Below are 18,250 nucleotides of genomic sequence, written 5' to 3' on the forward strand. Positions count from 1 at the left end.
TTCTCGCGGCCTCTATTCAAGCGATCTTCCCAGGTCCACTACATTACCGAGCCCTCCAGCGGCTCAAAGGGGCACACCTTCGGTCAGGTCACTCCTACGAATCTCGGATACGCCTGGATGCGGAGTCCAGAGACGAATTGGTGTGGTGGTTGGCACACATGGAGGCGTGGAACGGGAGGGCCATTTTCGGCTCCATCCCGGACGTTGTAATCGAGTCCGATGCCAGCTTACACGGCTGGGGTGCTCGTTGTGGAGACGTTTCCACAGGAGGCAGATGGTCAGACATGGAGAAGTCGTTGCACATCAACTGCTTAGAGCTCCTGGCAGGGGCGTTCGCGATCCGCAGCCTTACCCCAGGGCGGGCGAATTGCTGCGTTCTCCTCAAGATGGACAACGTGTCGGCGGTCCGTTACATAAATCACCTGGGAGGTACGAAGTCCAAAATGTTAGCGATGCTTGCAAAAGATTTCTGGCAGTTCTGCCTATACAACAACGTCTCGGTGACAGCGGAACACATTCCGGGTCTGGACAATTCGGGAGCGGATTGGAATTCCAGACACTTAAGAGACTCTGGCGATTGGCGTTTGCACGCTTCGGTGTTCCAGGGCCTGGAAATGTTGTGGGGAAAATTCCAGATGGATCTGTTCGCATCACGGCTAAACACACAACTGCCGAAGTTCTACAGTTGGAGACCGGACCCGGCAGCGGTGGCGACGGATGCCTTCCTCCAAGACTGGCCACAGGGTCGCCTGTACGCTTTTCCCCCGTTCAACATGATCGCACGCACGATCTCGAAACTGGTTCGCCACGACTGTCGTGTGGCGCTGGTCACTCCTCTCTGGAGATCTCGGCCATGGTTCCCTCGCTTGATGGAGTTGTCCATAGATTTCCCTCGGTTGATCCCAACCTTCCAGGACCTCCTTCTGGATCCGGATGGGAACTCGCACGACCTGGTGTTGCAACACCAGCTGCCCCTGATAGCGTGGTTCCTTTCAGGGGACCTTGGGTTGTCTCAGACGTTCCGCAGTCAACTCTCCTACTCCTCGATAACGCCTGGGCCCCAGGCACACGAACAGCTTATCGAACTTCATGGAGATCGTGGTCTGGTTGGTGCATGGAACGGGCAGTGGATCCCGTATCTGCCCCTCTACATTTGATCCTGGAGTTCCTCACGTCCCTGTTTGATTCGGGTAAGGCTTACCGCACGATCAACCTATCCCGCTCGGCTATTTCGGCCGGCCACAAGGGTTTGGATGGTTCCCCTATCGGCAGGCATCCTTTTGTATGTCGACTTCTCAAGGGTATTCGACTCGCCCGTCCCCCTCGGCCTCGTTTCTCTGCCTTTTGGGACGTCAACGTGATGTTGCAGTTCCTCTCATCATGGTACCCTAACCAAGAATTGACTTTGAAGCAATTGTCATCCAAACTGGTGATGTTACTCTGTTTAGTCTCTTGCAAGAGGATCTCTGATGTCAGGGCCCTGGATTGGGACGCCGTGGCATTCACCCCGGAAGGCGTGACTTTTGACATATCCAGGAGGACGAAATCTGCATCCAAGTCCTTTACATACCCTAGGTTTTCTGGTTGTCCGGCACTTTGCCCAGTGGATTGCGTCAAAGTTTATCTGGATGCTACACGTTCCCTCCGCTCCGCTGGTCTACATGATTTGTTCTTATCTTTTAAGTCACCTCACCGGCCAGTTTCGACGCCTACTCTAGCACGTTGGGTGCGTTGGTTGCTATCTTCTGCAGGTATAGACACCTCTGTTTTTACGCCTCATTCTGTACGAGGCGCGATGGCCTCAAAAGCCTCCTCAGTCGGATGTCGTCTGGAGGATATTATGCGAGCGGCAGATTGGTCCAGAGAATCGACCTTTAGGGACTTCTATTTCAGACCTATTGAACACATCGCATCTCGAGTGGTTGCACAGCTTTGAACTTGCATAATATGAGCCTCCGTGTCTTTAATAAAATTCCTAGATTTTACTAGTAACATGACGTAAAGTCATGATTTTATTAAAGACACGGAGGCGAGTATTATTCCCTCCCACCCTCCCGGTGTGGTCTTGGGATACGAGATGCTTGAGACTCTAAGGGTTTTTGCTGTTCTATTAGGTATGTATTTATTTATATGTATTTATTTATTTATATATATTTATTTATATGATTGGATGATATTGTACGTCTCATTATGTTTTTACTAACTATTTATATTTTGTATTTCAGAATCAAGTTTGTTGTTTGTGACTCCTCACAGTGATGTTTGGTAAGTCTGCAGTTTTGAGTCTGGAAATTACCATATTTCTCCGTCTTTTTTAGCTTGAAGTTATCGTATTGTTCCTGTCTCCTGTGTTGATCAAGTAGGACATCGTTCTTCTTACCTGGTCTTCGGTTTTCGCAAGAAAGAGGGGGATTGTGGGAGACACAGGACTTATATAGCTACTTCCTCTACCATGTGATCGGCTACCCGTTATGCCTATACAGTTTTTTCTTTCATTTTGACAATATTTATATTCCTCTATCTTTGCTGCTGAGGAAATAAAGAAAGAGTTATGCATAATACTCGCCTCCGTGTCTTTAATAAAATCATGACTTTACGTCATGTTACTAGTAAAATCTAGGAATTGTTGAACATCTAAAATCACATGGATTTCAAGATCAGAGACAACATGGGTTTACTTCAGGGAGATCATGCCAAACTAATCTTATTGATTTCTTTGATTGGGTAACTACAATAATAGATCAGTGTGGTGCAGTAGACATTGCTTACCTAGATTTCAATAAGGCTTTTGACACTGTTGCGCATAGAAGGCTTATCAATAAACTGCAATCTTTAAGTTTGGATTCCAATATTGCTGAATTCGAAGCATGGTTTTGTCACCAGTGGGGTACCTCAGGGATCTGTACTTGGACCCATTCTCTTTAATATTTTTATTAGTGATATTGCAGAAGGTCTTGATAGTAAGGTATGTCTTTTTGCTGATGATACCAAGATATGTAACAGGGCTGATGTTCCAGGAGGGATAAGACAAATGGCAAATGATTTAGGTAAACTAGAAAAATTATCATAATTGTGGCAACTGACATTTAATGTGGATAAGTGCAAGATAATGCATCTTGGACGTAAAAACCCAAGGGCAGAGTACAGAATATTTGATAAAGTCCTAACCTCAACATCTGAGGAAAGGGATTTACGGGTACTTATTTCAGATGACTTAAGGGTAGGCAGACAATGTAATAAAGCAGCAGGAAATGCTAGCAGAATACATGGTTGTATAGGGAGAGGTATTACCAGTAGAAAGAGGGAAGTGCTCATGCCATTGTACAGAACACTGGTGAGACCTCACTTGGAGTATTGTACACAGTACTGGAGACCGTATCTCCAGAAGGATATTGATACTTTAGAGAGAGTTCAAAGAAGGGCTACTAAACTGGTTCATGGATTGCAGTATAAAACTTACAAGGAAAGGTTAAAGGATCTTAATATGTATAGCTTGGAGGAAAGATGAGACGGGGGGGGGGGGTATGATAGAAACATTTAAATACATAAAGGGAATCAACACAGTAAAGGAGGACACTATATTTAAAAGAAAAAAACTACTACAACAAGAGGACATAGTCTTAAATTAGAGGGGCAAAGGCTTAAAAATAATATTAGGAAGTATTACTTTACTGAGAGGGTAGTAGATGCATGGAATAGCTTTCCAGCTGAAGTGGTAGAGGTTAATACAGGGAAGAGTTTAAGCATGCGTGGGATAGGCATAATGCTATCCTAGCTATAAGATAAAGCCAGGGACTAATGAAAGTATGTAGAAAATTGAGCAGACTAGATGGGCCGAATGGTTCTTATCTGCCGTCACATTCTATGTTTCTATTAACAAGCCATACAAAAGGTCCATCTATTCTTATTGTGCCATCGTCGTCAGTTGAACAAAGTGCCAAAATATAATGAAAAAAATATGTTTCTTTTAGTTGTCTCTTTAGCAATTTTTGTTATCAATATATGTCAATTTCTACGTCTATGTAGACTCGCCATATCGGTGATGTAAAACCAGAAGTGCACATGCTGTGGACATGCTTGTAATAGGTTGAGTCAAAGCAGTAAGTAGTGTCTATATGTGGCCAGAGCTATGAAATAATCACGTTGGTTCCTATGGGAACCCTTCTTGTGTGTGAAATTTATATTAGCACCTCAGCAGTACCTAGATCTGTGACATCAAAGAACGCGAACAGTTGCAAGCGTGGTCTCATAGATCTGCGTACTTTATAAGTCTACATATGCATAATGCCAGGGACAAATTTAACCAGTTTATGCCAATATCCATGAGAAACGGATAAAAGGGAAAACCACGCAGACACACAGAACCCATGCGTTCAATCACTTTAGCTGTTCAGAATGACAAACTTTCCAAAGAAAGTTGCATGTATTAGGTTTCTCTAGCTAGCCTTTACTGCACATTAATATATCATCTCTCCGCTATTTGCTTTGTGAGAACATCTCTATGCTGTTCTTATATATCTGTATTATCCACAATATATATATATATATAAATATATATATATATATATATATATATATTTACCAGTATCATAAAAAGATGTTTTTTTTATGCTCTTAACTCCAGTCAGGATGTTCTTCACACAACACGTTTGTTGATGTTGTCCTCTTTGGTAATGGTAGTAAAAACTAGCCATCATTCAAGTCCTTAATTGGCATGTTATGCAGGTTATCCTCCGAGTTTGTGACCTGCATACAGCTGCGTGGAGCAGATCTTTTTGACGTCTCAAAAAATTACATAAGATGAGGACGTTGATTTTTTAAAATGTTTACGTGAGATCACTGTGTGTTTATGTTCTCCGTACTGTAGTGTATATAAAATAATGACATCACAACCTAGGCTGCTACATACAACTCGATTTGCTAGAGATCGGCAGACTTTTTTGTTTCTGGCATTGCAGCAAAGTTATAACACAATTCCTATTTACTAATTAGAGTAGCATTGTTGCAACACTATTTAAAAAAAAGGGTTCTGTCTGGAGTCCGAGTGCTCCATAGCAAATCATGGAAACCATAACTCCATTTAGTATTCTCTAAAGTTCCATGGCCTCACATGCTACAAATAAGCCGTGCTAATAATATTAACTCTTTTTAGTGCTGCATCTCAGAGCAGTGTGGAACGGCTATTGCCTGTGGCATTGAAAGTGACAGCTAAACATCAATAATATAATATAATATTACACTGATAAGCGACCACATTAGATCCACCTGCCTAATATAGTGAAAATCACTGTCGTGCTGCCAAAAGGACTCTGACGCAGCGAGGTATGGACTCCACAAGACCTCTAAACATGTCCTGTGGTATCTGGCACCAAGACATTAGCAGCAGATCCTTTACGTCCTGCAAGTTGCGAGGTGGAACTTCCATGAATTGGATTTGCAGTTCCAGCACATCGCACAGATGCCCAGTCGGATTGAGATCTGTGGAATTTGGAGGCCAAGGCAACACTTTGAATTCTTTGTCATGTTCCTCAACTCATTCCGGAATTTTTACATGCTGGGTGCATTATCCTGCTGAAAAAGACCACTGCCACCAGGGAACACCATTGCTATAAAGTGGTGTACATGGTCTGAAACAACCTCTAGATAGGTGGTATGTGTCAATGTAACATCCACAGATAGGTCAGGACCCAAGGTGTCCCAGAATATTAGCCTTCCTCACATCTGTTTTTTGCTGTTGATCCAAAGGAATGCAAAAAAAACCAAAAAAAAAAAACCAGTTTGAAGCACTTCCAATTTTGCAACAAACTAGGAAAAAAAATCCTTATTGACCCCAGAATGGCAGTCGGATTTATCCTTGGATCAAGAAACTATTACCCTACGGTTAGAAAAATATATCCTTGAATATTATGTTTTTCCAGTCTAAATGCATGACCTCGTGTTCTATGTATAGTCCTGTTTGTGAATAGATTTCCACACAATGGTTTGTATTGGCCTTCTTCTATTCTTCTATTGCTCCATGATCCAGTTTGGATGCTGACATTCCCATTGAAGGCGCTTTCTGTGGTGGACAGTAGTCATCATGGGGACTCTGACTGGAGTGTGTGTTCTGACACCTTTCTATCATGGCTAGCATGAAGTTCTTCAGCAATATGAGCTACAGTAGCTCTTCTGTGTGATTACACCAGATGGGCTAGCATTCGCTCACCTCGTGCATCAATGAGCATTGGGATGCTATGACTCAGACGCCGGTTCATTGGTTGTCCTTCCTTGCACAACTTTTGGTAGGTACTAGCCACTGTATACTATGTAATTTGGGGGATGCTCTGACCCAGTCGTCTAGCCATAACTGTTGATCTTTGTCAAATTAAATCAGGTCTTTTTGCATTCCCATTTTTCCTTCTTCCAACATGTGAAATTCAAGAACTGACTGTTCACTAGCTTCCAAATATATCCCACCACTTGAGATGTGCAATTGTAACAATAAAATCAATGTTATTTACTTCACCTGTAAGTGGTTTTAATGTTGTGGCTCCACAGACCTTGTCTTATTTTGTTTTGTTTTATATTTCAGCTGTTTACACTTTCAAACATCAATGAAATGATGCTGTTCACAACTATAATTTAGAGGCATATGCCTGCAATTTATCCAGTGTTGTGCTTAGCACTTACACTGGGGAAAAGGATCAACTGGCTAAACTCAGTTATGCTCGTAAGTCAACCGGAGACGCACGACACCCTTGAGAGTGAATCATAAATTTGCTTGGCACAGTTTACCATCCCTAGTAAAGAATGAAAGGTGGGCCCCAATACTAACACCCTGCCTAGGTCCTGGTAGGATCTGAATCCTTCTCTGTACACATACTACATGTTTACAAATGTACATTTTCTGTTCAAATCATATTTTACAGTTCCATTTCACTGGGAATGAGTATTCAACCAGTCATCCAGTTCACTCACCATGCTCCTCAAATGTTACTGGGTGACAATAAGACAAATTAAAGCTCTTGTTTTAGCTAATTTGCACCTTTACATAGAGAATGTATATCACTAGTAGATCAGACTGGGCCTGCAAACCAGAGAAGTCCCATCCACAAAGGGAGTATATCATTCGAGTGTACATACAGGCCATGATGACAGGCTGCTTGTAATGATCGAAAGGATAGAAGGGTAAAAACATTTTTTTATAATAATCAGGTGTCGTAAGGCAGTTCTGTGGGCCTTGACAGGTCTGGTACCAGTAGAGGGGAGTCCAATTAGCTTTCAATCTTGAGCAGTTACCTATATTGTACTTTGTGGTAATAGATATTGTTTGTTCTCGATAAGTGTCACTAAATGTAATCCACGTCTTCAATTTCAGCACATGACATGATACAGCTTGATTTCATTTCAGTTCTTTCAGAGATATGTTTTGGAGATAAATAATTTCCAGTCCTTTCACTTCTATGGCACGGGACCATAACAGACTTACATGCCTCCACATTCATTGGCCTCTACATGAAGTAAACGCAGTATGAACACGAAATTGAGGATCTTTTAGTGGTTTAAAATGTCACCATTATTCTATGACTAAGTGCCATCACTTATTAGAATGTTTTGGAGTTCCCATACTTTGGAGCCTACATACTTTGATTTGACTTGCCTGTGGTGTCTCCAGAAGTATAAACCAGAGCACCATCAAGGGCAATGGGAAAACCAAGTTAGCCCCAGATATTCCAAAAAAGAATCACACTTATTAATCAGTAAGCTCCAAATCATCTCCACATGGTGGATCCTTAATAGTAGTCCATTTATTGAATAATATGCAACATTGTACAAAAAACACACACAGACCTCATAAGTATCTTGCGATCTAAACAAATGAACATAAACATACCTCAAAAATTCAAAAACAGTTTTAAAGTCCCATATCCAAATATCTGTGAGATGGGCTAGGAATACCCAAAGTGGGTTTATCCTAACACTTTACCTCGTGGAGATGATGTGGAGCTTGCTAATTAACAAGTGCGGTTCTTTTTTGAAATTGTGGTGAAAATAGAATTTTAAACAACCACTGTTTACTTAATTATTATTATTTCTTGTAAATCTTTATTGGAGTTGCAGCATAACGGATATTCTCAGCGGATATTTTCTACTTTACTGTGTGTTTTTCATTAGATTTTATAGCCTCAGATATTGCAGTCCACTGATAAATATCCCAGTGGGCCAGCCTTAACATCAGCCTATCAAAGGACCAGCAGACATCCTGCCTGCTGTCTCACTCCTGCAGTACTGTGCACATAGAAAAGCAAATGCAATCAACAAAAGAAGTGGCATAAAACGCAGCCCACAACCCCTGTATGCTAGTTGTCCCATGTGTCTCATCCAATTTTCACAATTGTGTTTAGCTGCACAGTGCACATTAGGGCAATTCCAGGGTCTTTACTTACATGTAAATGCTTTACAACACCACAATCTGTTTGTGCCGTTATTAAGATTCTGCACAGTCAACTGACTTCAGTTCCTGTCCATGACTAGAGCTTTGTTATATTCTGCATGTAACTTGAAATATTCTACACAATAAAGGTTCCATTGGACGGCATGTTAAAGCGACACTGTTAACCCCACACTACCCCCGAAAAATACATTTTTCATAAAGATAGAATCATTATAAAATACTCATTTGGAGTTACATTCCAACCAAATCAAAAGATATACAGAGACAAAATAGGGACTACTCTCATCCGCCTGACTTTCTAAGACTCAGGGCGGAGTTTAAGTCAATCCCAACAGCCGTCACCTCAGTGCTGTTGAACAAGATCACATGTATTATTTGTGAATTTGTAACAACTAACCACACTTGGGCTTTTTCCCTTAGAAGAATGCGGATAAATGTCTGTAGGAATCAAAACAGAGTGCAAAAGTTGGATGCAGCAGGAGTGAGAATGTTCCGTGTAAGATATATCATTGCATGGATCAGAAACGAATGTGTTAGCTGAATTGTCTTACTCTACTTACAGTACGTGGACTGTACATTCATACAATACAAAAGAGTCATATGATAACAGTAAGGAAGCATCATGGTAGAGATCTAGGGAGTCCAAGAGTGGTCAATGCTGATGGAATGTGTCTTGAAGTTCACACGTTACAGAGATCTTTGAGAAAAACCCTTAGTGCCTTGTCCCATTTAAGGCCACATAAGGAGTTTAATTGTTAATATATACATTGCATTTTTTTCTACACCTCACTTAATAAGGGCACTGTATAAATAATGCAACATACAACAGCTCAGCAGAACCAAACCTGTTTTGGACCTTTCATACTTCAATAAGAGAGAAGTTCCCAAGGCACACCAGCTTCTTAACATTACTGAAGCCTTTCTTGAGTGCTACAGAGATTCTTCTAGTGACTAGTCAAATATCTGTTTTAATTAATTATATGTACAAAGACAATATTAAGGATTACAGCTGCACATTTAAAAATGAAAAGAAAAAAAATGCACATAGCATAATACTGTTACTTGTAAATCGCACCAGCTTAGAAATCTTGCACTCACAAAATACATAGAATTATATGAGCTCACTGGTGCCTCCCTTCAATGTATGACGGGCTATTAGTCTCCAGCTTCTAGCTCCTTGTTTGTAGCCAAAACACACTCCACTCGTACACAGGAAATGAAGATGTGGTAATTTATCAAAATCTTAAAATTACATTTAAATAAGTCTGGTCCTGTGCATTTCGTTAAACAAATAGACTTCCTCAGGGACCATAACAATACCCCTGTTGTCTGGTGAGGTGGGTAGGGGTATTGTTGTTTTGTGATTGACTTAGAAATTAATTTAGAAATATTTATATTTAACTTTTAGTATAATTATATATGTTTGCATATTATCAGCCTATTGGCTTGATTTAAAAAAAAAAATGTGTCATGTCCAGGTGGAAGTGTCCTTTTATTGCAGGTTTATGTATAAAAAAAAAAATGTTTAGTAGTCACTAACAATACAAACAGTGCAAAAAATGCATTCTGACCGCACACGTACTGTGGGATAGGAAGGTTTTCCAGAGCTTTGTGTTACAAAAACACAAATTTACTTCCAGTGGATCATCCTGGCTGTTCTGCAGATATCGTTTGATCATTTCAAATGCAGTTGGTACACTGCTTTCAGGTAATTTGTGTACAGAGAGTCACCAAGTCAAGTCAATATTTCATCTCTGAGTCCACATGTGTGAAACTACCTTCCACTAAATTGTCCAAGAAGATGACCTCCCCAAAAAGAGTATCAGCATATTAAGTATCACTAATTGCAACCACGGTCAACGGATAATTCCACCTTCCATGGAGTAAAGAACAATACATTTAGTTATCACCTACAGAAATATTGTTTAACATATAACCTGCTTTATGGATTTATCTATCAAAGTCCTGCATTGATCTTTCCTCTGGTAATAGTTGGGTTGCCGAACATGTCTTCTCATGAAGCACTCTTACTTGTATATTGTGTTTGGTAAGGTTTGTCCTGGTATTTTCTTCTATTAATTGAGGATTATGTGTGTAGCTGTTTGTGAAATTATCTTTTTTCAAGTGATGACCATTTTGTCTTTGGTACTTGTTACTGAACAGGTCTCCAAAGAACTATTTGCATTGTTCTTGCAAGTAGTTACATAGTTATCTTATTCCCTCTAAGATTTAAAGGACCACTATAGGCACCCAGACCACTACAGCTCAATGAAGTGATCTGGGTGCCAGGTCCCTCTAGTTTTAACCCCTCAGGTGTAAACATTGCAGTTTCAGAGAAACTGCTATGTTTACACTGCAGGGGTAATCCAGGCTCTAGTGGCTGTCTCCCTGACAGCCACTAAAGGCGCTTCCGCGATTTACACTAAGTAAATCGCACTTATTTGATTATGGACGTCTTCACGGACCTCCACCGTCAAAAAAGTTCCCCATAGGAAAGCATTGAGTAATGGAAACAACACAGAGAAAGGTGTGGGAATAGATGGCGCTTATGGATATAGTATAGAACAAATTTCAAAAAGCTGCTATTAGACACTCATGAGGGTACTCCAAAAAACCACTCTCCACATGCACAAAACGAACAAAAACCCTCAATGGGTCAGTGTGACCACCTTCCCACTGTAGGTAAGAGTGTAGTGCTAAATAGGTGTATATTTACAGTGCTCAGGAATACAAATGTACACTTACCACTCAGGGTAGTACCATAAATGTAGACATATACAGGAAAAAATAGAAAACATACATAGGGTAATAACGTAAAGCTTTGTATTGAAGTGACTTTAAATGTATGCAGATAAACTCACATTTATTAGAGCCTTTTATGTGGGTATAGGCTCTAAACACTTAAGTATCCGTGCCTTTAAGGTAGGCAGCGAGACCAAGTTGCTTCTGCTTGTTTTTTTCTCTCTCCCTCTTTTCAATCAGGATGAAGACTCCAAGAGAAAAGAGAAACAAAACAGACTTCTGGGTGTAGACTGTTTAACTTTTAGCATGCAGTGCAATATCTCTTTAAGGTGAAAAGAAAAGTGCTCACCTTCTTAAGAGCCTTTTAGTAACTGGCTCTAAGTATAAATGGTGTGTGTGTCTAATATAAAGGGTGACACTACCCTTAACCGGATCCAGAAATTCAGGATAGAGGTGAGTATATTCAAACACAAAATTTATTGTATAAAGAGAAATAAAAGATAATTTAAAATATCAAATAGTAAAAAATGAATAAATACAATATGTGCCGAAGTCCTTCCTCTCCTGCTTCACCAAGACGCGTTTCGCCTTCTCCGCTGGCTTTTTCAATTGGTGTTTTGTTGATGTTCTATTTTCCGGTTTTAAAAGGTTATTGTTCCCGCCCGGCAATCAGAAGCCGCAACTAGGATCACCTGATGGGAGATGAACGATAGGACGCAGAGAGGAAGGGCGGGAACAATAACCTTTTAAAACCAGAAAATAGAACATCAACAAAACACCAATTGAAAAAGCCAGCGGAGAAGGCGAAACGCGTCTTGGTGAAGAAGGTGAGCACTTTTCTTTTCACCTTAAAGAGATATTGCACTGCATGCTAAAAGTTAAACAGTCTACACCCAGAAGTCTGTTTTGTTTCTCTTTTCTCTTGGAGTCGTCATCCTGATTGAAAAGAGGGAGAGAGAAAAAAACAAGCAGAAGCAACTTGGTCTCGCTGCCTACCTTAAAGGCACGGATACTTAAGTGTTTAGAGCCTATACCCACATAAAAGGCTCTAATAAATGTGAGTTTATCTGCATACATTTAAAGTCACTTCAATACAAAGCTTTACGTTATTACCCTATGTATGTTTTCTATTTTTTCCTGTATATGTCTACATTTATGGTACTACCCTGAGTGGTAAGTGTACATTTGTATTCCTGAGCACTGTAAATATACACCTATTTAGCGCTACACTCTTACCTACAGTGGGAAGGTGGTCACACTGACCCATTGAGGGTTTTTGTTCGTTTTAAGCATTGAGTAATGCCTTCCTATGAGAGGATTTTTAATGTGCGCGCGCGCGCATGGCCGGGCATGCACATTCGGCTCCATTCAGGAGCTGACGTCGGCGGGGGAGGAGAGGTCACCAGTGCTGAGGGAGCCCGGCGCTGGATTAAGGTAAGTGGCTGAAGGGGATTTAACTCTTTCAGCGCCGAGGAAGGGGGGCACTCCAAGAGCCTATAGTGCCAGGAATACGGGGTTGTTTTCCTGGCACAATAGGATCCCTTTAATCTAAACACATAAATTATGCTCATTATGAACAAATATGAGCATTAAAATCTCTGCATAATTAGTCATGATGAAACTTCCAATGAGCATTGGTATATCCAGTGCTAACATACATGCAAAAAAACTATTATATAAACTATCACTTCGAAGATTGTTTCCCTTGAATAATAAAAAAAAACAAAAAAACAACAATCCACAAAAACTTAAGCAGACCTGCATTTTTCACACATGTGGCTGCATTAATGCTGTAGAATATCTGTGTGTGTGCTCGCTTACTTTTTTTCAATTTGACAATTTTTATTGATGGTATATGGCTCGCTTATTTTGATGGTATACTTAAATAGTTCTCTATTTGCAGCGTTATGAGTCATATTCCCACATACAGAGCAGAAAAGCAGCAGTAATGGAGAAAAAGAAGATAGGAAAAGTCTATAAAAACGATTCTTTATTCTATTGAGAAACATACGTATTGTCCACATCTCCAGAGAACCTACTTTTCTATGTTTCTTACCATATTGATTTACATTTCTAATTTGTCTAATTTATGTTACTACTGCTCTTTGGTACATTATTTACTTAATGAACGTCAATAAAGAATATTAAAGTATTAAAACAAAAAACAAACAAACAAAAACAAAAGACTTTGTCAAGAGAACCAGTTAAATGTTCCATGTAGTAAGGTACTTAGTTTGATTCAACCGAATATATCACGCCTTTACTGTTATTGCAGCGAATTGAAAATGGATTTCCAATATCTAGGTAAAACATAGAGAAACTATGACTGGGTAACCTATGCTTATATATACTACAAGACCTGAAGTGTTGACCTACCAACGCGAACTGTAAGAATGAATCGCCTATTATAACATTGGGTACAATGGACAGGACACTTGCCAACAGTTCTGACCTGCCAAGGAGATTGGAAATCCCTTCAATCCAATCTGATGAATTCAGGAGGACATAGACCTACATGGCTTCATGATGACAGCTAGATCACTTCAAGTGGTAATTAAAACAATTGGCCTCCATATCTCCATTCCTACTAACTGGAACCAACTCATTTCTTCTGCTCTTAGAACAGCGTGTTCTCGTTCTCAGCTTGCCCATTGCATGCAACAAGATTCAAACCAATGCAGCTAAGAAAATCCCCACAGTACATCATCAAATACATCTTGTGCATGCTCTACCTGCAATCATGATAACTCTGAAGACTTGCATTGTTATTATTATTATTATAATTTATAAAGCGCCAACAGATTCCGCAGGCCTGCATGATGAATCCAGGGTTTATATTGCAGGAAGAACATACGGGAGTTTGTCTAGCCGTGCTCTATCTGTATATTTGCAAACTCCGATATGTTCTTCTTGTAATATATCACCAGGATATCATGGACACAGTCCACAGACGTAAAACATAACTAGGCAAGCTCATGCATTTTCTTCCTGAAATAGAAAAAAAAAACAGATAACACTGCAAATCTACAGACATAAAGCATGGCTCGGAAAACTACCATATGTTCGCCCTGCGATATATTAGCAGGATACGTCTACAGACAGCATGGAGAGAGAAGATGCTTCTGGCAGTGAAGAGATCAAGAGAGCTGCACAATATATTTAAGTAATAAGATTCTGATGATAAATGTTGTATGATGAACATGAAAAGGTATCTCAACGAGTTTGTGGCCAGAGGATATTAAGCTATTTAGTCTCAATTTGTGTCAGATTAGAGAGGCAAATGCTGATTTGCTACAATGCATTCCTCCAGGCTCTGTAAAGAATACAGGTAGCAGTGTTTACATTCATTTACAAAACTCCATATGCTACTACATGCTCTGTGAGAGTAAGGCCCCCTTCGCTTGCGCCCTCCTTCCTGCGGCGCTGAATGGGTTAAATCCCCTCCAGTCACTTACCTGAATCCAGCGCAGATGTCCCTCGGCGCAGGGTCAGGATCTCCCCACGCTCTTCCTCCACCGATGTCAGCAGGCGGGGGAGACCTAATGCGCATGCGAGGCAATGACTGCGCTCGCATTAGGATTTCCCTGTAGGAAAGCCTTATTCAGTGCTTTCCTATGGGGAAAAATCTGACGCTGGAAGTCCGCAAGCAGAACGTGAGGATGCCCAGCGCCAGATACCGGACCAAAGGTCTGTTTCAATCCAGGAAGTCCCTCTAGTGGCTGTCTGGTAGACAGTCACTAGAGGAGGAGTTAACCCTCAGAGGTAATTATTGCAGTTTCTCAGAACTGCAATAATTAGCACTGTAGGGTTAAGGGATATGGGACATTGCACCCATACTGCTTCAATGAGCTGAAGTGGTCTGGGTGCCTACAGTGTCCCTTCAATCCCTTTAATTCTGGACATAAGTAGGGCTGCCTTCATAAGATGTCAATCAGCCTACTGGAGCACTCTCTTCCTGGCTGGCAATATACTTTTATTCAATGTTTGCATGCTAACTCTTGGCGCCTTGTATAGGCTACCAATAGCAGGGTGAATTACCTGGTTCCATTCCAAGGCAATTTAATTATCCGGCTTCCTTATAAAGGAAAAACACAAATCGGCTCTGGGTATTTACTTTTGCTTTTCCCAAGTACATAGGCCAAGGGAAAAAAAAACAACAACCACCAAAATGCAACTTTGTGCCACTCAAGCCAATTTATTTTTCATCAAATTAGTTATAAGAAGTTTCCTGCCCCTGCTTAACTACGACTCTTGTGTTTAGAATCTGTCTAATCCTGGTGAAAGTTAATAAATACATCGAATGTGATGGGACAATTAGGAAGCCACTTGCTGCATAGCTTTAGTGGAATACAAGTCCAATCGACCTCATGCAATGGATGTGCCTAATATACATGGCTTTATATACCAAGCCACCATTGTAATGGACACATAAAAAATACTTTAAAATGTATCCACATTTTTTCCATGAGAAGCATTTAATTGGACAATTCCCAGCACCAACAAGGACGCGCATGCTCATTGGCTGCATAGAACAGTTCTGCAACAAATGAAAGCTACGTTTTTAGAAAATATTGCAAGGATTAATTACATGCATGTATCAATACAGCTTTCCTGGTTGAACATATTGTATACATTATAGATTAAAGGGGCTACATATGTCAATCAAAATGTTATAACGGATCCTTCCTTAACGCTTCACGAACACATTTTAAGGGGTTACATTTTTGCGTAATGTTTGTACTTTGTGTTTGCAGCTGGGCCCAACATAACTAAATGCATTTATATATTTTTTTATTTTAATATTGTATTGGATTAGAAATTTAGATGAGAACTAGGAAACCGTTAATTCACTAAGCCAGTAATCATAGAGGATTATAACGGGATTACAACTTTTTTGACCAAAAGTAGCAGAATTGGCAGAATTGGTTGGATATTTTTTTTTTCCCAGTTCAGGTATTCTAGCAATTCAATTATCAATTTCCCACATTTCGATGTTTAGTCACTTTCCCCCACTGTACCTCCTAGGGATGTCCCATACATTGGTGCACAAAGTTTCAACAATAAAGAGTACATGTTTAATCCTGGTTTATTCTATCACCTGTTTAAAAAGGGTTTATTGCATCAAAATAAATAAGTGGTGGGTAGGGGGGTATAAAAAATATAAAGGAATATAAAATCCCAAATCTTTACAATTTTACAATCATCGTGTTTTCCTGATTCTTAATTCAGTTTAGATCTACAGCATGACAGCTTTTCTGGGTACATGCATTTATCCAATGTTCAAGGACAATGCGGTTAGAATAATGAATATGTAATAAATACCCCTGGCACTGGTTCTGTGTATTTAATTACCATTGTATTCCAGCGAGTGCTGTTGTCTGCAAAACCTTCATCCAACAAAGAAAAGATGTCCCATTGAACGTACTGGTTAATACTCTGGGGCAACAGATGTCTCTTGGAGCTGCAGGAGTTCAGCAACTGGTGGCCTGGCCATCTCCAGAAAACTTTCAATAGACTAATGCATATGTTCAAATAATGGGGCATGTGGTCCGAGTGAAGCCTTTCTTTTAACCCTTTGTACAGCGGCTTCATCTGCTAAGTTAGGCCTCAAAGGACCCTTGAGGTTTTGGTTGCCTTTTAAAAGCAAATCTGAAGCTTTAACCGAAGGAGTGCATTGTGAATGCAAAGTCATTTGCATATACACACACAGAAAGGAGACGGGGCATGTACATGTGCTGTGCATTGGAAGTGTGCACAGAACAGATTATGGAGACACACACACACACACACACACACACACACACACACTATGCACATGTACACCAACACATATACATACATACATACATATTTATATATAAAACTCTCTATATACACATTTTAAACTGAAAATAGCAATGATTTTATTTAATATAATCTGTACATAAACACTCAGACAAGCAGTAAGTGCCCCACACCAAAAAAATAATAATAAAATTATAATTATAATATTAAATAGGAATGCATAGAAAATTCCAGAAATAGGACAGGATAATGCTTTATATATATAAAAAAATATATAGAATATATCAGTATACAGAGTGAGGAAAGTTCATTCTTCGCCCAAAGAGCTAATAATCATTAATGCATACACGCACAGCTTCTTTTATGGTATCAGTGTGAAATCACATGGAGAGAGTTAAAAAAAAAAAATAATCTCAACATCTGCACACAGAACATAATGAACTACCTGTCACTCGTGGGTAATGCAAAAACTCAGTACATAGCTCAGCTCATTAACCCTTTCAGATCCAGTGAAAACATTTTTCTTTTTTAAAATCACTATTATTGGTGGTAGGCAGAAAGCAGATTTCTATCATATAGTAATAAATATCAACTGCAATCATTCTAGTTCTACAAAGATTTCCCACAGCCTTTTAATGCTTTGAAAACCAGGATGATGGTCAATTTCTGTACAGACATTTATTTCAACTAAACAGAAAAGCACCAGATAGATAAAATCAAAACAGAACCAAGCACCTTGCACCTGCCTTCACACAGCACCCAGGATTATGATTTGTGAAAAACAAGAACTACAGACATAATATAATGCATACAAACAAGGGTCTCCAGGAAATAATGCATCCTTTGTAACCAAATGCTGTGCAATCTTTTTAAAAAAAAAAAAAAATTTTATCATATGAAAAATAGAAAGAATGAAATATAAACAATAAAGCAAACACAATTAAAAAAAAAAAAAATCACTATTTTAATACATCATTGAAAATCCGTGCACTTACTTTTGGTGGGGAACAGAGAGACATTGGGTTTTTAGTAGCAGTTTTAGCAGCAAGTCCTTCATACAATTTGAGGTACAAGGCTTCCAGGCAAGCAGTCACACACAGAACAATGAATTGTTGGACAGATGGAGTTACAATGTCTCTGCTTAACCTATTACTGGGCAGAGAGGCAGCCAATGGCAAAGCAGCAGGCTCACAATTACTGAGCTCAAGCAGATGTAAGGCAGCCTCCCCACTCTGTCAGGTTTGTAGGCTACTAAGATAAGCAAGTTGATTTGATTCCCAGGGCCTGCCC

At 39.9% G+C, this 18,250-nt stretch overlaps 1 protein-coding gene across 1 annotated transcript in view; it reads right to left on the reverse strand.

Annotated features, from left to right (window-relative positions):
* The window catches only part of ZC3H12C (zinc finger CCCH-type containing 12C), a 40,625-nt gene extending 22,581 nt beyond the window's left edge, over positions 1–18,044 (reverse strand). Inside the window, exon 1 of the mRNA XM_063444907.1 lies at positions 17,956–18,044. Coding sequence (XP_063300977.1) covers positions 17,956–17,979 — 24 coding nt within the window. The 5' untranslated portion in view covers positions 17,980–18,044. The remainder of the gene's footprint in view (positions 1–17,955) is intronic.
* Positions 18,045–18,250: the final 206 nt, after the last annotated feature.

This window comes from Pelobates fuscus, chromosome 1, assembly GCF_036172605.1.
Source record: "Pelobates fuscus isolate aPelFus1 chromosome 1, aPelFus1.pri, whole genome shotgun sequence".
NCBI classification, from domain to species: Eukaryota; Metazoa; Chordata; class Amphibia; order Anura; family Pelobatidae; genus Pelobates; species Pelobates fuscus.